The 19,584-nt window shown below is 40.6% G+C and overlaps 1 protein-coding gene across 5 annotated transcripts in view; it reads right to left on the reverse strand.

Moving 5' to 3' along the window:
• The window catches only part of anks1b (ankyrin repeat and sterile alpha motif domain containing 1B), a 258,652-nt gene that overhangs the window by 164,615 nt on the left and 74,453 nt on the right, over positions 1-19,584 (reverse strand). For 4 of the 5 annotated variants that reach the window (XM_038738848.1, XM_038738847.1, XM_038738846.1 and 1 more), the window contains exons 4-7: positions 15,478-15,630; positions 12,232-12,375; positions 3,648-3,723; positions 1,596-1,697 (exon numbers count right to left, since the gene is read on the reverse strand). In XM_038738848.1, the coding sequence (XP_038594776.1) occupies positions 1,596-1,697; positions 3,648-3,723; positions 12,232-12,375; positions 15,478-15,630 (475 nt within the window). Of the gene's footprint in view, positions 1-1,595; positions 1,698-3,647; positions 3,724-5,507; positions 5,841-12,231; positions 12,376-15,477; positions 15,631-19,584 lie in introns of those variants that run through there. The other variant, XM_038738849.1, reaches the window with a different exon arrangement.

Genomic DNA, 19,584 nt, shown 5'->3' on the forward strand with positions numbered 1-19,584 from the left:
ACCGTTGTTCTTCTGATCAGTGGGTACTACCTCTAAGCCACTGAAAAAACCTGTAAATCTGTAGAACTGTGACTACTACGTCTTTAATCTTAATTATGTTGTACCTAATTTACTGTACATGAGTATTTGACCCAATATTTCAAGTGAAATTCATCTAAACCTGTGTGTGAGTGTGAGTGTGTGTGTGTGTGTGTGTGTGTGTGTGACCGATATTATTGGGTGATATGAGCGAATTGCAGATAAATAGGTATCTGTGTATATAACAGCCGATAAATGACAATTGAAGAAACAGAGAGGCAGATAACGGATCCTTTAGTCATGTTATGAGCGTTGTCGTTGCATGGTTTGTCCACCAGAGGGAACTCAAGCATGGTCACTACAAAATGCAGCAGTCAGCTTACATAATCAGCTGTACTTTTGTTTATAGTACTATTTATAACAATACAAAAGTGTATTATTAAACTGCATTGTCATGTTATCTTGGAGAGGTCCCATAACTACATTTAACAAATGTTAGGGATAACAGACGTTTTATAGAGGAGACACGCCACTCAATCACATCCTCAGAATAACCCTATAGGGAAAGCCCTAACGGCAAACATGGCGGTTATCCCGCCCCTCCCACTAGAAAGCCAATCATCTGCTTTTAACAGCCAAAGTGGGAAACATATTTCAGCCAATCGTGTGGTTCCACTATCGTAAGGGTCTGTTTTACTTCGACTGCGCATGTGTGGTAGTAGTGACACATGCGTAGTAGAAGTATAACTGGTCGGGAAAAACGCTTTTTAAACCTTATTTTGGGGCAAAGTCGTCAAACATTTCCAGCGATTTTTATTAGATTTTACTACTGAAAGGGCAGTTCTGGCTCTCTCCCCATTCATTCAAATAGGCCTGGTCTTGTTAGTCCGAAATAGCTGCCCTGAGGCGTTGCCAAGATGGCTGCCGAGTGCCATGACTTGCCTATAAGGACTTTCGGGATAATCTTTGTTTATGTTATTTGTTTCTGAAAACAAGAAAAAGAAGAAACTCGGCCAATATATCAACAGTGTTGGGCAAGCTACTTGGACAATGTAGTGAGCTAAGCTACTAGCTAATCTACATTAAATGAAGCTTCACTACACAGAAGCTACCCCCCAGTGAAATGTACCAAGCTAAGCTACAGCAATGTGGCAAAAGTATGCAGGCAGGAAGTAAGTACATGGAACGCCATAACCAGGTAGCTGGCATGGTGTACAGGAACATCTGCCATGAGTATGGGCTGGAAGTCCCAAGGTCAAAATGGAAGACACCTCCTAAAGTAGTTGAGAATGACCAAGCTAAGATCCTGTGGGACTTCAAGATCGAGACTGACAAACTGGTGATGGCTGACAAACAGCAGAAGGAGGCTGCAGTGATAGATTTGGCAATCCCAAGCGACAGCAACATCAAGAAGGAACACGAGAAGCTTGAGAAATACCAAGTAGCGACACTACTGCCCAACACTGTATATCGAGATATTGGATTTTAGAATCCTTAAATATCAAAATTGTTATCAGTATTAAAAATCAGTCAGGCTCTGTGTGTGTCTGTGTGTATGTGTATATGTCTTACTGTACCTTGGATAAGAGCAGTGATCTGCTGGGATTTCGTTGCAGGGTGTTCTCTCAGGATTTCCAGAGCTGTTCTCCCCTGGCTGTCTCTCAGATTGGTGTCGATCCCTGACACACACACACACACACACACACACACACAAATACAGTATAAGCATTGATACACATGAACAAGAGGGCAAAGGTCAAACCACAACATCCATGACTTTGTCGTACAAGATAAACCTACTCATCCTTGCTCAGAGACACACTGAACTAAAACGGACACCACCATACAGTGCACTCACATACAGTCCACACATGTACATGCACAGACTGAGACACAGATCTGCTGACACACACGCACTCAGTCACAAAACTCAGTCAGCAAAAGACAAATGAGTCACCAGAAGATAAACAGGCATTAATTCATGAAGATGCTTTGCTAAAGGCAAAAAATATTTTCATCAAGTTTTTGACCAAGTCTTTCTTCCACTGTAAGTCTACATTTATCTGACTGTTATCTGGTCTAATCCCTTCCTGTGTATTTCTAGTAACTCTGCTGGGCACCATAAGATACAAGTTAAAGAAAAATAAATACAACCAGAGTGAGAGCACATTTGGACCTGATGTAATGTTCCAGTCTCATTTCTTTCTTGCTTTCTTTTTACACATTGCTTTTTATTTAATATAATTTTCATTGTTCCCCTCGTGTTCAAATTTTTAAAACAGAAAAAATTAAATGAATTAATTTTATTGCTTAAATTTTTATAGGAACTGTTCGACTGTTCTAGAAAATAGATAGAAGATCGATACCACTCTCATGTCTACAGTAAAAATGAAGCTACCAGCAGGAAATGATTAGCTTAGCAAAGACTGGAAAACGGAAACTGTTTGCCTGGCTCCTTTCAAATGTAACAAAATCTGTTTACCAGCGCATCCAATGCTCACAAATGAACATGTTAAGAAACCAACTAAGAAATAGTCTGGTACATAAACATCAAGGCTAGTGGCACGCATTTCCGATTTGCTAAACTAAGCTAAGCTGCTGCTGGCTGTAGCTTTTTCAGCATACAGACATAAGAAATGACTAAAAAGCAAATCAGCTTATTTCCCAGAATTCCAAACTCTTCCTTTAATCAAACATGTATCCTAATTTCTCAAAGTGTGATGGATTAACTCATAACCGCTAATAAGCTTGTATGTCAAATACACCATTTCCATGACAATTAAGCAAATTCCATCTGCTGATGAAAACCCTGTGTAATAGCTGAATGTTCCAGGAATAAAGTTCCAAGATTAGGAATTGACAATGAATGGTTGGCTGCCCATCCTGCACCCCTACAACAAGCCCCTACCACCCACACACCCTTACACACAAGGTTTGAAAAGTTGTGTGGGCTAAAGTTTAGTCAATCAGGCCGGTGCAGCCCCGTGTTGATCCAGGATGTTAATAAAAATCAAGGCCAAAAGAACATGGCCACCAACAGGAAGTCCTGCAGGAAACAGGAAGAGCTAAAGGAAAGTGGGTTAGGGGTGGCGGCAATATCAAAGGACTACTTTGTCCAGACTCAGTCTGCTCTCAATATGAAGGCGTGTCAATGTGCAAGATGTAATTTTTTCATTTGTTCATTTATCAATATTTTCAACTGTAGAAAAAAAAAAGAAGAGGATTTCCCTGTGTGCGCGTTCCATTCAAGCAGGAGATGGAAGATTAACATTCTCAGAAAGTCACTAGTTATCTTTTGACCCCGAAATCAAGTCGAGTGACATCTTCAAAAAGAGATATACACATATCATATCCTGTTGAACTTTCAGCACTTCCTCCTGATACAAGTGAAAAAATGGCAAAAACAATAATAGAGCTTAAAGTCCAGGATTTTATAACAGTGTGAAAGAATGTAGCAGACGGACGCCTGGAGTTCACCTGAGGGCAAATTCAACCCACAATCTGGGAAAAACACAAAAACATGTGGAGCATCTAGCCGCAGGTCAAAATAAGAAGCGAAGACAAGGGAAACGCACACACAAACACACTCAGTCCGTTTTTGTTTTTCCAGGACACATTTATAGACCCACCTGAGTCAAGCAGAAGGCGAACTACATCCATCTTCCCAAAGAGAGCTGCCTCATGGAGGGCACTGCCATTCTCGGTCTAAAATAGAGACAGGGAGTGTGTGTGTGTTAATATTACATCACTTTAACAATTGAAAACTGAGACAAAAATAGACATCAAAAGAAGAAGAGGATTGGGATGACAAAAGCCATTACAAAAAAAGCACAAAGATTATAAAAGAAAACAGTATTTTGATTTGATATACAATCTCTTTTTCTCTCCAGCAGCTAAACGAAAGAGTCAGCCAGATTTTAAATAAATCACATTCCCCCGCCTGCAAAGAGCATGAGGCCACACCGATTTCAAACCATTACACAAGCAGCGGGAGCCTGTGTGGGAACGTACCAATTTCCCCTCACCGTACACCGGCCGCATATCAGACTCCAGTCCTTCTAATGGGAATATTACAGATGTGATGCAACACATGGAAACCAGCGAGGGGAGGGCGCCGGTAAGTGCTTCATCTTGGATCAGCAGTGATGAGAGAGACGATTACTCTGACAAGTCCAATTTAACCTGAGCCACACTCAGCAGAACCTATCTAGCTTTAAAGTCACGTGTAGAATTTATATGCGTCTACAACATTTTTTAAATCATCCCAAAGTTTTAGTTTGTAGAAAAACTTAATGGGTGGGTAGTTGTCAGCTCTGCTTTCTGCCGTACAGTCTTTCGATACCACCACCAGGGTCGCCAAAGTCATACATTTTTAAATACTACATTTAATACCTTTTGTTCTTAGACACAAGATATTTTTAAAGATTTATTTAGTTTGTTTTATGCTTGTTACTTTATTGCGTGATGTATATCCTTTTAATCTTCTTAAATATTGGACTATGGGTGGAAAGTGAAGTCAATAAGAGTTGTAGAGCCCAAAATCAATGCAACAAAGTAGTGTATGCAAATATTGTATCAGGTACTAGCAAACAAGTGTATACAGTTTTTAGGTACACCAAGCTAAATCAAATGTATTTTACATACACATTATACATCTAAATCTGCAATAAATCCTACCTCCGTATTACCTTCATTCATCCTGTGTAATTTGTGCTAAGCCAATGCCATGAAAAGCCATGAGCATGCGAGCCATGCTGGCACATCTTGACTGGTTTTTCCATAACAATGTGGTAGCAGGTAAAAGGCGTTGCCTACTTTGCTCGTCTTGATCGCGTTTGATGCATTTCCTCTTAGTAAACAGCGATCACAAAGAAGCTGTTATAGCTTGCCATTCTTTTTATTAGCTTTGTTGTATTGAGACACAGTGCCAGTAATAACGACAACAGACGGAACTGCTGAGGCTGATGTTTACGACTCTTTAAATGTATGTCTCTCTTGTTTATGACCACCAGCACATGAACCAATCCGTTGGCTGTGGCGACATCTGTGGCCCTGCTAGCAAGCAGGGCACCAGCAGTGCAGCTCAGCGTGGCTAACTCCTTCTGTGAGCCTGTAGTGGAAACACATGTCATCACCACTCGGCTTGGCACGGCAATGCTAAAGTGGACCAACCCAGGCCAATGGGAAAACTCTATGAAAGTTTCACATGTTATAGAGGGCTATTTAGTGATATAACATAAGGTCAAGGTCATGACCAGGAATTACAGTTAAAAGGCACATAACTGATGCTAAATTCTACGCTTGCCATTTTGATAATAGTATAACTCAACACCTTTGCTTCTTATGTAGTCACTGCTATAAATTTTTGTGAGACATTGTTTATCTATACGTCTCAATTACTTATTGAACATTCTGCCCTGCTTTAAGCTAAAATACCCATATCCATCAGGGGGAGACACTCTCACAGACACACACACGCAGCAACATACATTTGCTGAATCCGTCGCATCCTTCACAGCTGGCTTCCTGACAACACGGATGAAAACCTGGACTGAACCAAACTCCCAGCCTTAATGAAGACAAATTATTTGGAAGACAGCCAGGTCTGCTGATACACAGCCGGGAAATTCAAGACGACGCGACACTGCACCAGATCAACGCACTCGTCCTCTGCAGGGAACACTAAAGTTACTGTAGCTGTTCTGTTTCCTTAGCAACAAAAGTGTCACTGGTTAATACACCAGATGCAGCCACTCCTATTCCCTCAAAAGGTCCAAGGTCAAATGTCCAGTTCTCTTAGGAGAATTTTGCAGGTGTAAATCCCAAGTGGAAACAGATGAGTGGTACAGCTTCAATGACTGTATCAAACTGTGGAAGTTTAGCCAGAGGAGCCAGTCTTTTACCCACAAGAGAGAGGTGGTGAGAGAGCCGGAAATGATCCACCCCCTTTTCCTCACACACACCCCACTAGCCCCCCCCTCCCCCTCCAACATCCAACCCACCCTCGCCCCCACGTTCATCTCCATACCACTTCCCATCCTGTTTCCCATGGCGATTACACAGTGATGTCATAAGGAAACAAGGAAGGCGATTCTCACTCTCTAACAGTTTCCGGGAATTGAAAGGCAGATGACTTTGTTTCAGTGCTGCCAGCAGAAATGAAGCAGTCGCTGTTGATGTTGGGATGAATGTAAACGCTCAAGTCCACTTAGAAAAGTGTGTTTATGTGTGAATGTGACAATGTGTGTTTGTACTAAACTTTTGCCCTGTGTTGGCTGCCTGCCCACCCAGCAGCAGGTTCCTCCATAGGGATTTCCCCTCATGATTATGGAAACAGTCAGAGAAGGAAAGAGACAAAGACGCAGCAAGTGAAGAGAGAGAGTGACTGTGCTGCTTCTATAAATTATTCATTCACACTCAGATAGACCTATATGGCTTGACTCCAATTATTGACCTGTACTAATGCTCTCTCTCCCTCCCTCTCTGTCATACACAGAGTGCTTTCCACGCGTGACAATTTACAAGGTGGCCATCTGTAAGTCGCCCACAGCATCTACTCTCTACTGCCAACTGTACAGGTAAAGAGAGAGTTGGGGGAACAGGAAAAAGAGGACAAATTAAAGACTTCCTGTGTATCCCGACAAGTGAGAAAGGGAGGGCATATGACTTAGGCCTTTTTAAAAATATAATATTCTATCACTGAGGTGACTAAATCATGACTCAGCAGGGATGATATTACATGAGAAAAGTTGACAGGTCTGAAAGCAGCACAGAATGACAGAGCTGCACTGCATATTCTGTTATCGTTAAGCCAGGAATCATCTGACTCCGGCTACAGCACGTTACAGCTCCACCACGGTTTTGATACATCCATAGCTCAGCGATCAGGAGTCTCCACAGGTTGTTTTATTTTGAAAATTGACCGGACTCTCTATGCCGTTCTGTGTCTGACTTCCTGCCTGGTTTGATCTGCTCTGTGCTGCTTGACACGGCTTGCATCAAAAATAGAGGTGTTACCTATTCTCTGCGGAGCGGAGAGCCTCTTCTGGGACGCGCTGCGGCCACATCTTGTCAACTCACAAGCATTGACTAAAATGGCCACGATCAGGCCCGGCAACTGCGGAGCAGCCGTAACACGCCATTAAGTGGAATTTACAGGTTAGGCTATAGAGTTTGAATTGTCAACTGCTACCTGAATTTTGTGTTTTTCTTTATATAAATAAAAAAAAAAACATCACCATAAACTGGTGCAGAAAAAAATCATAATGTAGGAAATAAAATGTTTAATGTTCAATATTTTTATATAATTCAGCATTAAAGATTTTTTTTTAAACAGTGTTAAAATCTTGTCTCGTCTTGATCTCATGAACCCAAGTGTCAGACTTGCATTTTGAATGAAAATCATTACGTGGCATATTGTCATATTTCTTGTTTTACTGACCCACTATGACATAACTGTTGTTGAAGTCACACCAGCTACCATAGTTATTTATTAAGTTAGTTATGTAATTATTGTGTTGAAACAAGTTGCCAGGCCACATGGACGTATAAGACACTAACATTACACTGCAAACCAAGAATTTCCCTAGCCTCTTCCAAAACTAGTTAAATCCGCCACAGAAAGTCTCTTTCTACAACACATCACAAGTTTTTATAATCATCCAACCAGAACAACTCATCAGTTACTAAGGGCATTTTACAAAAAAAGTGAGCTCCTAAATCATCTTATACTAAATAATACATGAAATCTGACCTCTATCACATCACAAACTAACCATTTTCTCTTCATGGAAACCATTAACTTGCCTGTTTCTATACTGTAGCTAATGGTAATGTAGCTGAACATTAATTGTGCACACAGAGGTTTTTGACTTATGAGTTACTGAGTTCCTCAAAACCGGGATAAGGGGTTTATCTAGTTGTGTACATGTGCAACACACAGCTGGAATACTCCAAAAATGGCAGTCCTATTCTAAAAGAAATGCCTGTTCACCAAAACAGTGTTGAACCCATGTTCATGAAACCAGACCAGATGATATGAGTCATCTCACTCAAACTGACCAATGAGTTTAACCCAGGGGCAATTTCTCTCACCAGGGGAGCAATAGATTAATGTAATGTGTATTAGGCGTTACTGTGTCTGCAATGAAGAAGCAAAGATAGAGCTGTTTCTGCCAAAAAGAGATTGAGCAGAACAAGAATGAACTGCAGAGAAGATTGGAGGAATCAAAGGCTTGCAATGCTCATCACCACAAGGTAGAGAGACGTAACAAGAGAGCAAGTGAAATACAGTGAGGGAGTAGTGTATAGTGGAGAGGATGAGGAAAATCAAAGGCGTGTAGTGTTCATCTTCACTAGACACATGGAGCCGGAGGCCAAATCCCTGCAGAGAAACACAGCCGTCCTCTTCAGATCAGAGCACACGCACACGCACACGCACACACACACACACACACAGCCTGCAACAAGGACAGAAGGCAGAGAAAATGGGCAAAACGCTGCTGAGTCATGCATCTCCTTGCTGTGACAGCACCAGAACACCACCCATATCAAACAGGTCAAGTTGTTTCTGTCCATCCAGAGATGAAATGCACACACATCCATAACCACTAAATTCTCTAAAGTGCAGTTGCAGTATCTTTGCGACAGATTTGTTTTCTTGCAGTCACAGACCCTGCTCAGCCTTTAACTGTTCTACAGAAAGCCATCTTACGTGCTTCATATACAATCTATAAACTGTAATTACATGGCTGCGGAAAGGCCAAACGCAGCATCTGTTATGCCATGTGTCTTTGTAGCAAATGAACATCAAGTCAGATCTAATTTTGGCAACAGCAGAAGAGAACTTACAGTCTTAGAATCATCATCACTATGTCCAGTAACATCTATTCATATTTTTCACGTGACGTCACACATTAATGAAAAAGCTCCCCGGAGGGCAAAAATACGTTAATTTCCGTTGCCGGCCAATCAATATACATGTAATACACAGTTACTTTGAGTTTGTTACTTTTTGCGTTGCCAAAATGCTGGATGATTGTTGTGCTTTCAGATTTACTAATCGAGGAGACAAGCCTGGGCTGTGTTAGGGGAGGGATTCCCCAGAAGGTAAAAGTAAACATTACTGCAGTCTGAGCGGTGGCAGGGACCTGGCGGTTTTTAACAGAAGAAATGCAGCAGCAGATGCTGTAACGTTAAATGGAGTGGATATGCCCAGCACTTGCAGTTTGTGTTTATATGTTTCCGTTTCTTAAGTTGAAAGGTGATCCAAATAAAATTTGACTGCTTTTGCGGCGTGAGTCACGGCATGAGCCGCTATGTTGTTCCATTGTTTTGCCATCCAGGTCATCATGCATTGTCACGTGACTGAAAACTATGAATACATGCAGGGAGTTTTCTTTACAGGATTTGTTTATCCTCACATTTGTTGAGCTAACCCTAATACTGATCGGTCTTTGTGGCTCCTCAGCATCTGAACTGTGTTGTTCCTTGATCCAGACTCAGCAGCCTCCTGAGGCTTTGAGTCTGACTGAGCCGCAAAACCCTAGAAGCTTGCTTTCCATCAATCCTTCATGCACTGACTGAAGTCAAGAATCTCAGTGTAAAATAAGACCCACCTACAAACATCCCAGTGTCTATACATAATTCAAGATATTCCAAATAAACCACCCCCCATAGGTTCAAATGTAACTACTTGCACTGCAGATGTATTGTGTCATTTACTGCATTGGAAGATATGTATGCCTCCTGGAAGTTTACTACAAATGTGTAGTTGTCTTAACAGTTTCAGTAAGTCAGACGCTCACATTTGGTAATAAATATCACTAGACTCAAAGTGCAAATGAATGAGACAGTTGTGCCTGGGATGAGCCAAATTTCAACTAATGTGTCATTTTTAGTCACATTAGCAGCATGGTTCTAGGGAGGACAATTTTGGGCAGTCAGTCCACCACTTTGGTCCAAACTAAAATCTCTCAACTATTGGAGGGTTGCTTTTATATTTACAGACATTTGTGGTCCTCACAGGATGAATCCTAAAGCCTTTTTAAAATCCAAACATGCAGTGATTTCTTCAACATTTTGATTAAATATCACCATCATTCACGCAAGCTGCAGATCTGTTCAACTATAATAATCTCATAATAAGTACACCTTATCTAAGGCTCCATCTACACGACTCCGTTTTAGTTTAAAAATAGAGTTTTAAAACGAATGCCATGTCCATCCACACCAGCGTTTTAGCTGCGTATCTCCATCTACATTAAAACGAATGAAAAAGCACATCTAGTGGCTGTTCACGTACACTGGGCATGCGCTTGCAGGTGTAAACATGAAGCAGATGGTCTAAGTACTACAGATGAAGAACCACACCAGATTTTATTTTGCATGGACCAATAACGAGCTGGGACTATTACTGAATGTTACTGAACAAAGGAGTTAAAGCGGCTGTGGCGGCGGGAAACAGACTAGGAGTCGTCGCAAAGTAAATACAGGGACATACACAGTACGAGTGTAGGCTATAGCCAAAATGTTATTTGCACGGTACAAAATATTTTAATAAAAATACAAGTCAAAAACTCTGTCAGTAGCATCATGTTTCTACTTTGCATGACTTATAAGACCCAATCAGAGAGCCAAATGTGAGCGTCTGCATCGTTTCTAAAGTCCTCCGTTTTTGCCCGTCCCCACTAAAACTCTACCCGGAGTTTAAAAGTGCTCAGTTTTAGGTCTCCGTTTCCACCGTTTCAGTCTGGATGGGAAGGTGCAAATGTAGCAAAAGGTCTCCGTTTTAAAACAAAAACGCATCAGTGGGGCCTAAGATCAGTTTTCTTGTTTATGCATCCCCATTTCTATCAAAATAAATTTCTTGTAATGTGAACAGCATAGTCATTCGGATCATATAATCAGAAAGGACTCAATTCAAATAGTCTTTAGAGACTGATTAGTAGTGCAAAGGGCGGTTTTGTGATGCCAAAGGTTGAAGAGTGAGCAAAGTCAAATATTTTAGTTTGTCAGAGAAAATCGTCTCAAGAGAAAGAAAACAGTGTTGGTGTTAAAGAAAGCAGTAAAGCGTAGCTGCATTTTGACAAGGCTTCACAAAAACAAATGGCCCAGAAAGGGATGGGACAAAGCTGTGTTTGAATCGTCCAGACAACTCAGAATACACAATAAGACAAAATGTAAATGAACAAAGGCAAGAGAAGTCTAAACAGCATGACAGAAAGTGTGCAGTAATGAGTATAAGTGACTCTGTATTTCTATTTCCTTGACTTGTGTGTAAAGAGGAGGAGAGAGGAGACTGAATTCTCAGGACCGCTCAGGAACACCCTGTCCTCTTCCTCATTCTCCTTTCTTCATCCTGCTCTCTTAATCTTTTCTCCCAATCAATTATTAATCCCTCACCACCACCACCACACCATAGGAGGCATGCAGCGCATATACAAGCTCTCTGGTACACACACGGAGGGAGGCACATACACTTTCAAAAATAAAATCTGCCTAGCGTTTATGCCAGTATTAGATTATATACACCCAAAAAAGCTATACTCTCTTTCATTAAAAACACAAGACAGCAACTTCTAAAATATTCACATACGGCAGAGATGAAAGGAAGAGAGAGATTCAGAGTCACAGGGATTTTGAAAGATTTACTCAGACAAAAGGACAATTATATATCTCTAGTCACCTTCTCTGCTCGCAGCATCATCAGATAATAAAAATAAAATGTCAAAGTCAAGTCCCACTTGATTACTCGATTCTGTTGAAGAACTTTCACCTACCGACCAAAAGATGTCCATCTTGGTTCGTTGTCTGTAAATGTGTTCATATACATCCCAAAATACAATATTAAAAATATCCCCCTTAGTGCATTTAAAAAAAAAAAAGACAAATATAACTTATGATAATACACAAATCTTGATTTGAGCAGTTCACCTGATCTACTTGATGCTTAATTACACCTTCCAGCTGTCCATTTTAAAAAGAAACAGCTAACTGTGGATTAGCATAAGTAAGCATGTCATTCCTGTTGTAAACAGACATTACTAAAGGTTTTTCAAATCCAATTTGAAAAAATGAATAATGAAAATATGAAAATACTTATTTCATTATTATTTTTACGGTAAGGCTACTATTATCTGTGCCGGAAATCTGTTAAATCCTTGGATGCTTATAGAGGACACTAACAGTTAAAAGCTCTTCATTATTTCTTACCACACAGTTGACATCCATGCCGGCCTTGAGCAGGGTCTGGACGGTACTGTGGTGTCCGTTGCGTGCAGCCAGGTGAAGCGGAGTGTGTCGGCGAGTGTGGCTGGTCATGAGGTTGGGGTGAGCGCTCACCAACATGCACACCACCTGTGAACAGCAAAGTTTGAAGAAACTGGGCCATTAGTCACCTTTTTGTACCTTTTTAAAGATCTAAACGTGTAGTGTTTTATTGTCAGCCCCTGGGAATCAAAGAGAATCACACAAAATACAGAAATACTGAACCAATAATGCATTGAAATGTTCACTCAGCATACTGAATAATAATGTGTTAGAATAAAGCTCAGGTGAAAAGGAATCTTTAGAGACATAGTGATGCCTCAAGTAAAGAGTTGAGAGGAATGGTGTCTGTTTAGCCTCAACAAAACCAAAAAACTAAGAGGAAAAGCATAAGGAATTAATTAAACTGTGTGTTTGTCTGCTTTAGCGTAAGCTGCAAACATTAGAATGCGCTAGCTCTGTCCCGGCCATTATTTGATTTGGGGAAGGTGACATTAGAGCAGCTCCAGTAAAACGTGTTATCTGAGACAGCGTTACCTTTCACAAACACAGTTAATCTTAACTGTTAATGCTGTCTTAATGTTTATACTGTTATTGTGTGTTGTCCAAATATTAGGACGAATTTGCTTTGATGGTTTGGCAACATTTTTTTTTTAAACTTTCATGTGAAAGCCCTTTGAATTTAATTAATTTTCATCCTCAACGCCCTTTTTCTTATAAAAAAATGAAATATTCGGTTAAAAAATATGAACAACAATGCAAAACTCATAAACCTCATTGATGCATGCCCCAATATTTTTTTTTCTATAGTTAAGGACACAAACAGGGCTGTGCTAGAAATGACCAACCCTCTTCAAACTACGGTACCATAATCCTGCAGCGAACTAGCTAGCAATACAAGACCAATGCCGCTCCTTATTCATGTCTTCTACACGGATCATCAGGAGGCTGACTTGTTGCCTGGGACTTGTTTGCTCTAGCCTCAGTCCTTTAGAATAACATCTACATAGCGATCAAGTGCATTTTTAAGACCCATTGGCCTGGTTCTTGTTTTACAACAAGTCAATTACAAACATTAAAAGTCAGACAGATGCAGAGTTTTCAACCAACTCACAGAGTTAGCTTTATTTCCTAGCTAGCTAGCTGCAGCTGTCACTTCCAACTGTCAAGATTGACGGTCTGTTACATATGAGAAGTCTGCTTTTGTTTACTTCTGTGTGAAATCAATAACCATTGTTCAAAACAGACTATGAAATTCGAACGGTAAATCTACCAGGCTGTAAAAAGAAATGCTTGACAGGCAGAGCAACAGTAACAAAGTAGATCAGGGCTTAGCGAAGGTTTAGTTGAAGATGGAACATCAGCGCATTTAGTCTTTCCCCCCCCCCCCATCAACCATGAATGAAAATATACTGTAGGTCTGTGTAAGTGTTTGTTTTGTAATGCTAGTCCGTGAATTAAAAGACCTGTCAGTCAACTTGAGCGTAGTAGCAGGTTTTTTTGAGTTGTGGTAGTGGAGCTACCCTTTTCTTTGATCATGGAGGTTGCTTTTAATAACTCTAATCAATACAACACAGTTCTCTCAAGAGCTTCATCCTTTAATGTGCGTCTTTGTGTGTGTATACTAAACTTTTGCCCTGTGTTAGTTACATCTTCATGCAGCAGGAGCTTCCACCATAGGGATTTCCCTTCATTATTATGCAGAAAGGGATAGAGAGACAGAGAAATACCGCTACCTTTATAAATTATTCATTCACACTCAGACAAACCTGGATGGCTTGACTGCAATTACTCACTACCTTAACAGAGAGAATGTGTGATTGCATTTGAACATGAGCAGGCATTTGTGGCACACACTGCTTAGTGTGTACATGCACTTGTGTGTGTTTCCTTTGGCACATTTATGACAAAACAGTAAAGTCGCAGTTCTAAAAATGTATACCTGCCCATCTGTGTGTCTAGCACTGCAAGTATTTGAGGATGATGTTTTTTTCCATCATATAATATCCACCATATTTAAAACAATCAACAGTGACTCCCAGTTTTGGATCAGTTGTGGTGTGTGTCACTGCTGCCACTGCTGTCCTGGGGAAGGTGCATATTAAGTCACCAGCTGCTTCCTTTCACTTGCCAGCAAGGAGCTTCACCAGGACACACAAAGCATGCAGCGGTTCACATATGCCTCCAAAAGATCCCACCCTCCAAACCAGCAGTTTTTGCAATGACAAAAACATGATCCCTCACCAGCTTCCCACCCTGTCAACACTACCAGTTTGTTTTGAAGGAGCTAAGTGACAAGCGCCGCTAACTATTTATTTACCCCATTGTACTACCTTAACTGACTAACTTTTTGGATTGGAATTGCAATAACATTTTCATTGCAAATTAAATGTTATTAGGGGTACGCTGCCCTTGCTTTGACTGGTAGTGAACATTTATATGGCATTTTCATTCATTTCAAAGGCTTGAATCATTCAGGAGTTTTGCCTCCGGCCTCTGTATAAAGATATGAGCTTCTCCCCTCTGGACTTAACAAAAGGTCAGAGTGCGATATTCCTCTATAGCTTGCTATCAAAATGTCCTCATGTGGAGCTGAGGACGAGTTTTCAAGATTAAAACTGAAGGGTTATTGGCCAGGGGCAGGTGATGATGATGATGATTTAAACAGTGTGATGACTGGATGAACTCCAGGTTTAATATTATGTTCTCACTTTATGTGGGCTTATGTGTTATGGGCGTAATGTACCTTAAGTTCAAATCTTAATGTTCTAATGCTATAGTTCTTCTGGCTGCAAAATAAAGTTACAGCTGGGTTTGACTGACATCAACAATGCTACACTTGCATCAGATGTCCAAAATATGATAGTGCCATTCTCAACTTTAGTCAGTACCCTACTACCAAACCCAATACATACTGAATAAATGCTTCTGTACCTTGCACAAGTGTGTATTTTTAACTTTTAGAAACTACCTTTATTGTGGATCAAAACAGCTTGCATCTGGTTTCATAAGAGCCATCTGCATGAATGTACCCATTTTCACTACTACAGACTAGGTCATTCGTATTTTAACACCATGAAAAGGCATAGAGGATTGGTTTAAATGCTAACTCAAAACAGCATTCAACTCCTGGCCTTTAGTGTGAAACATACACCTTCAGCTTTTGATAAAACTGATGTCATTTTCACTGACCTGCAGCCGTCCATACAGCGCAGCCAGGTCCAGAGGTGTCTCCTGTTGGCTGTTTCTCATTGTGGGGTCAGTCAGCTCCTGAAGAAGCACTGAAACCACCTCAGAGTGTCCGTACTGGGCTGCACAATGAAGCGCCGTTTCTCTCTCATGGTTCTGTGGAAGAATAAAGAGAAAGAAGGATTGGCACCGGGAAGGGTGAAGGGAAGAGAAAGAGAGATGCGAGAACGAGTGGGAATGGATGTAGGAATTATGGGAATGATGAAGAGTAAGCAGGGAGCAAAGAAATGAGGAGAGCAGGAGAGGGAAAAACATGACAGAAGGAGGATGGAGGGATGCAGTGAGGTAGCAGAGAAGGTGAAAGGTAAAGAAGAAAGGTTGGTGATGTTAGCAATGAGAAAATTAGGGGGGCAGGTGGTAAATGATGTGGAAAGTCGAAGAAAAAAGGTTAAAGGAAAAGAGGACAAAACAAAAACAGGAAATATGAGTTGGTGGGGAGTAATAGCATGGAAAATAAAAATGGGGTGAGTTAGAAATAGGGAAAATGTGTGTGAATGGATTGAGATATAAGGGAAGGGAAGGAGGGGGAGAAAGCAGTTTTATTTATTGTAACCTTGACACAAGGTGAAATTCAAGATGGAAAGCTACATTCTGTGCAGACATTTCTGCTACACATATGAAGCACATGTCTCGGTCAGTATATCATTCTGCATGTACAAATTCCAAAAGCATGTCAGGTTTGTGAGAGCCATCAAGGCAAGTCTATAGCTTCCTGTCTGTGAAACTGAAGCCAACCTTTTCCTCAAACCCTCTGTGACTTTTTGGTCCAACACGTTTCACTACACTCACCAATTGAGCCTGTCAGCTTCCATTGAAAAGTTCAATTAACATATACAGAAGCAGTTCTAACAAGGTTGACTTTTTTCTGATTTGGAAGCTCTTACTGCCATTTAACTAGGAGCATGTACTCTAAGCGTACTACATGTCTCCTTCTCTTTTTTTTTTATCAAATTATCACAAGTTACAGTCCAAACTGCTGATTAGTTTGTTTAATTTCTGTTTACATATACCCCATTTACACTTAGTCACTTAACTGTCTGGGGCTATCCAATCAATAATAAATAAATTCATTCAAGAGTAAGGCTGGAGTGGGACTTGATTTGCATGTAACATTTTATATTACTATGTTGTCATTCATATCTGTTTATGGATCCAGTTATGGATGGCCACAGGAGGCTTTATCGTTACGCTTAACTATATGTTAAGGTCTGTGTGTGTGGCATGAAGGCACTACAAACTTTGCTTTATAACACAAAATAAGACATTATAAAGTGATATAAACCATGTAATAGTTCCCACAAATTCATAATCATGTGAAAAAATAATGCAGCCTAACTTGAACAATCACATTTGCCAATATGAGTTAATTTATGCTACATAGGTTCTGTCAAACACTTCGGCCCAAAATGTCTCACAGAAGTGTGTGTGTTTTAAAGGTTATTCTGAACTTGGGAGGCTCTCATGTTCATAGGAACTATGGTCATTTTCTGGTTCTCCAGGGGGCCCTGTCAGGACAAGAACATTGTTGGTGGTCCCTAGAGTCCTGTAGCTCTGGGTGAAAACAGCCCAGTAATGACTGGAAAACTGGGCAAAGGAACACCCATGAAGGAGAGAGAGACATGATGGATAGCCATAGTGGGGGAGAAGAAGACAGAGAGAGCATGAGGGGGCCCTACAGATTAAAACTGTATATATTCCTGTATAAATGGATAATCTGGCAACCATATAATGTAGATATGTAGATTGTACAGTGATAAAAGCATGCACATATGCAGTTAGCCTTCTGTGGATATTATCAAAGAGGAGAAAGGAAAGTTTTAAAATGGCAAATGCATAGTTGTGTTGTTGCTAGTGTTTGTCCAAGAGAAAAACCTACATTTTGAGCAAGTCGCTGAAATTTAACACTAGGTAATGCAACACTGAGAGGGGGGTGAACAGGAGCAAGGGGGGACAGTAGGAAAGGAGAGTGAAAAGAGGTAAAGGAACTAAAAGAAAGCTTTAGAAAAAGAGCTAGTGAGAATCTGTCTCACAAAATCTAACGTCAACAAATCAAAGACTGTAAACTATACAGTATATATATAAAGTAACTTTGTTATACTACCCATGGCTTCTGGCCCCAGTCTATAGTGTTTATTGCAATATTACAGCAGTCAGAGAAATCAAGTAATTTTTTGCTTTTAGACCTATAGGTTTTCAAAGTAGTGGGGGGGTCCAAACAGTTCAAGGAAGGCTTAGTGAATGGAAAAGATGGAAATACTATAATTATTATCAAAACAAGATCACATGGTTATAGAGATAATACAGAGATACAGTAGTTTTGGGGATTTTTACTGTTTTCTGCCAGAGTCAGAAACTAATAAATACCTAATAAAGACCTTTTTTATGTATTTAGTGTAGTCTGAGGTTATGTCAAACAACAATATTAGGCTATCTTGGCTCAATTGTTGACTGTCTATGGGATCTCAAAGGCATCCAGGAATTGAGCGAGTAGCAAGTAAACAAGTAAAGAGGGGGGTGAGGAGGCGCCTTTTGTTCTGTTTTGTGTGGTGAGGAGGCGCCAAGTGTTCACACTAAGACACTGTGGACCAAACACTGAAAGGCACACTGTAAATATGTGACACCTCCGTTAGCTTGAACCAAAGCAAATGAAGTACAGACACCTCGCACCCAATCACCAGCCACATTTGTGATTTGTTCAGCCATTCATATAGCTTTCTGGTGGGCACATGGAAAGCTATTTCCATCAATCAACCAATCAGAGCATTATAGGCAGGTTTAGGAATGATGACGTCATCACCCTTCATACCTAGGAAGCTAACTTGCCACATCATTAAAATAACAAAATAAAACAAACAAAATAACTACAAGCGTGAATGACGTCGACACAGTGGACAAGAAAAATACATCTACTAGACAGATTTGTCACTCGCTACTACGAAACAAAACAACATGAGCCCTGCTCCCAACAAGAAATGGTTTTACATGCTGTCAGGCTGAAAAAATAACGTGAAATGACAGGGCAATTAAATGCATATGCTTTGCAAAACAGACATGTTATCGTAGAGTGGCTCATTTCTAGAAATCCTTAGTGTTTCTCTCCTTCTCCATCATATTATCTCACAATTCTTGCCTCGAATGCACTACTCAGACTTACATGATAAAATTCCAACACACCATGGCCACAATACGCTGCTCAGATCTCATCTCATGCCTTTTCCTACTCTCCTTCTCCCCAGAGCCACAGCCCTCCCTCCTTCTCCCTACTTTCATTTACCCCTCTGAGCAGTGAGTGAGAGAGAGAAAGAGATACTGTATGTGTGAATAACATAGGGAAGGAGTTCCTATATTAAGATACACGTGAACTAGCTGCAAAAACACCACAAGCATGCTTGAGAGCTTTCCCTCCCCTCCTCAGCCAATCACATCCATCCGTTTTCCCCCTGAACTGCCCCCCCCCCCATTGACAGCAGAGTGGAACCTTCTAGAGCAGGTCTGATTGCTGGTTCACTATACTGTAAGCACAATAATCACACGCTCATGCACACTGTAATTCACATTCATCATAGTTTATTGGTGTAATTGTTGGCTACATTTTGTTTAATAAACTTAATTCGCCCTGTTCCTGTGTGGATATTCCTCTATATTATTATTTTCCACTGGAGTGAGTCCTAAGGGATTTCCCTGAGGGATCATTTAAGTTCCATCTTATCTAGTCTACTGTACATACTGTCTTCATCACCTTGTAATATAGTCCTGCCAAGTCCCAAACCAACACAAATGCAGTGTAATCAGCCATCACTTGCTACTGAAGGTATTTAGTATAATAGCAATGCAGTGTGTGGAGAATAGGTCATTGATTCTATTAAAAAAGGTAAAGTATCAGAGAATGGCTATGTGAGAGAGAGAGAGAGAGAGAGAGAGAGAGAGCGAGCGCAATGTAGTTTATAGCTTGCTGCTTGATAAGGTTATGTGGTGCGCTTCAAGTCTAAGCACTACTTCTCCTGAAACTGTGTGCTCCTTCATGTTTGGTACAGATTACTGTACCTGAAT

Source organism: Micropterus salmoides, unplaced genomic scaffold (assembly GCF_014851395.1).
Source record: "Micropterus salmoides isolate LMB-PRFRI ecotype aquatic unplaced genomic scaffold, ASM1485139v1 Ms_hic_scaffold_23, whole genome shotgun sequence".
In the NCBI taxonomy this organism is placed as follows: Eukaryota; Metazoa; Chordata; class Actinopteri; order Centrarchiformes; family Centrarchidae; genus Micropterus; species Micropterus salmoides.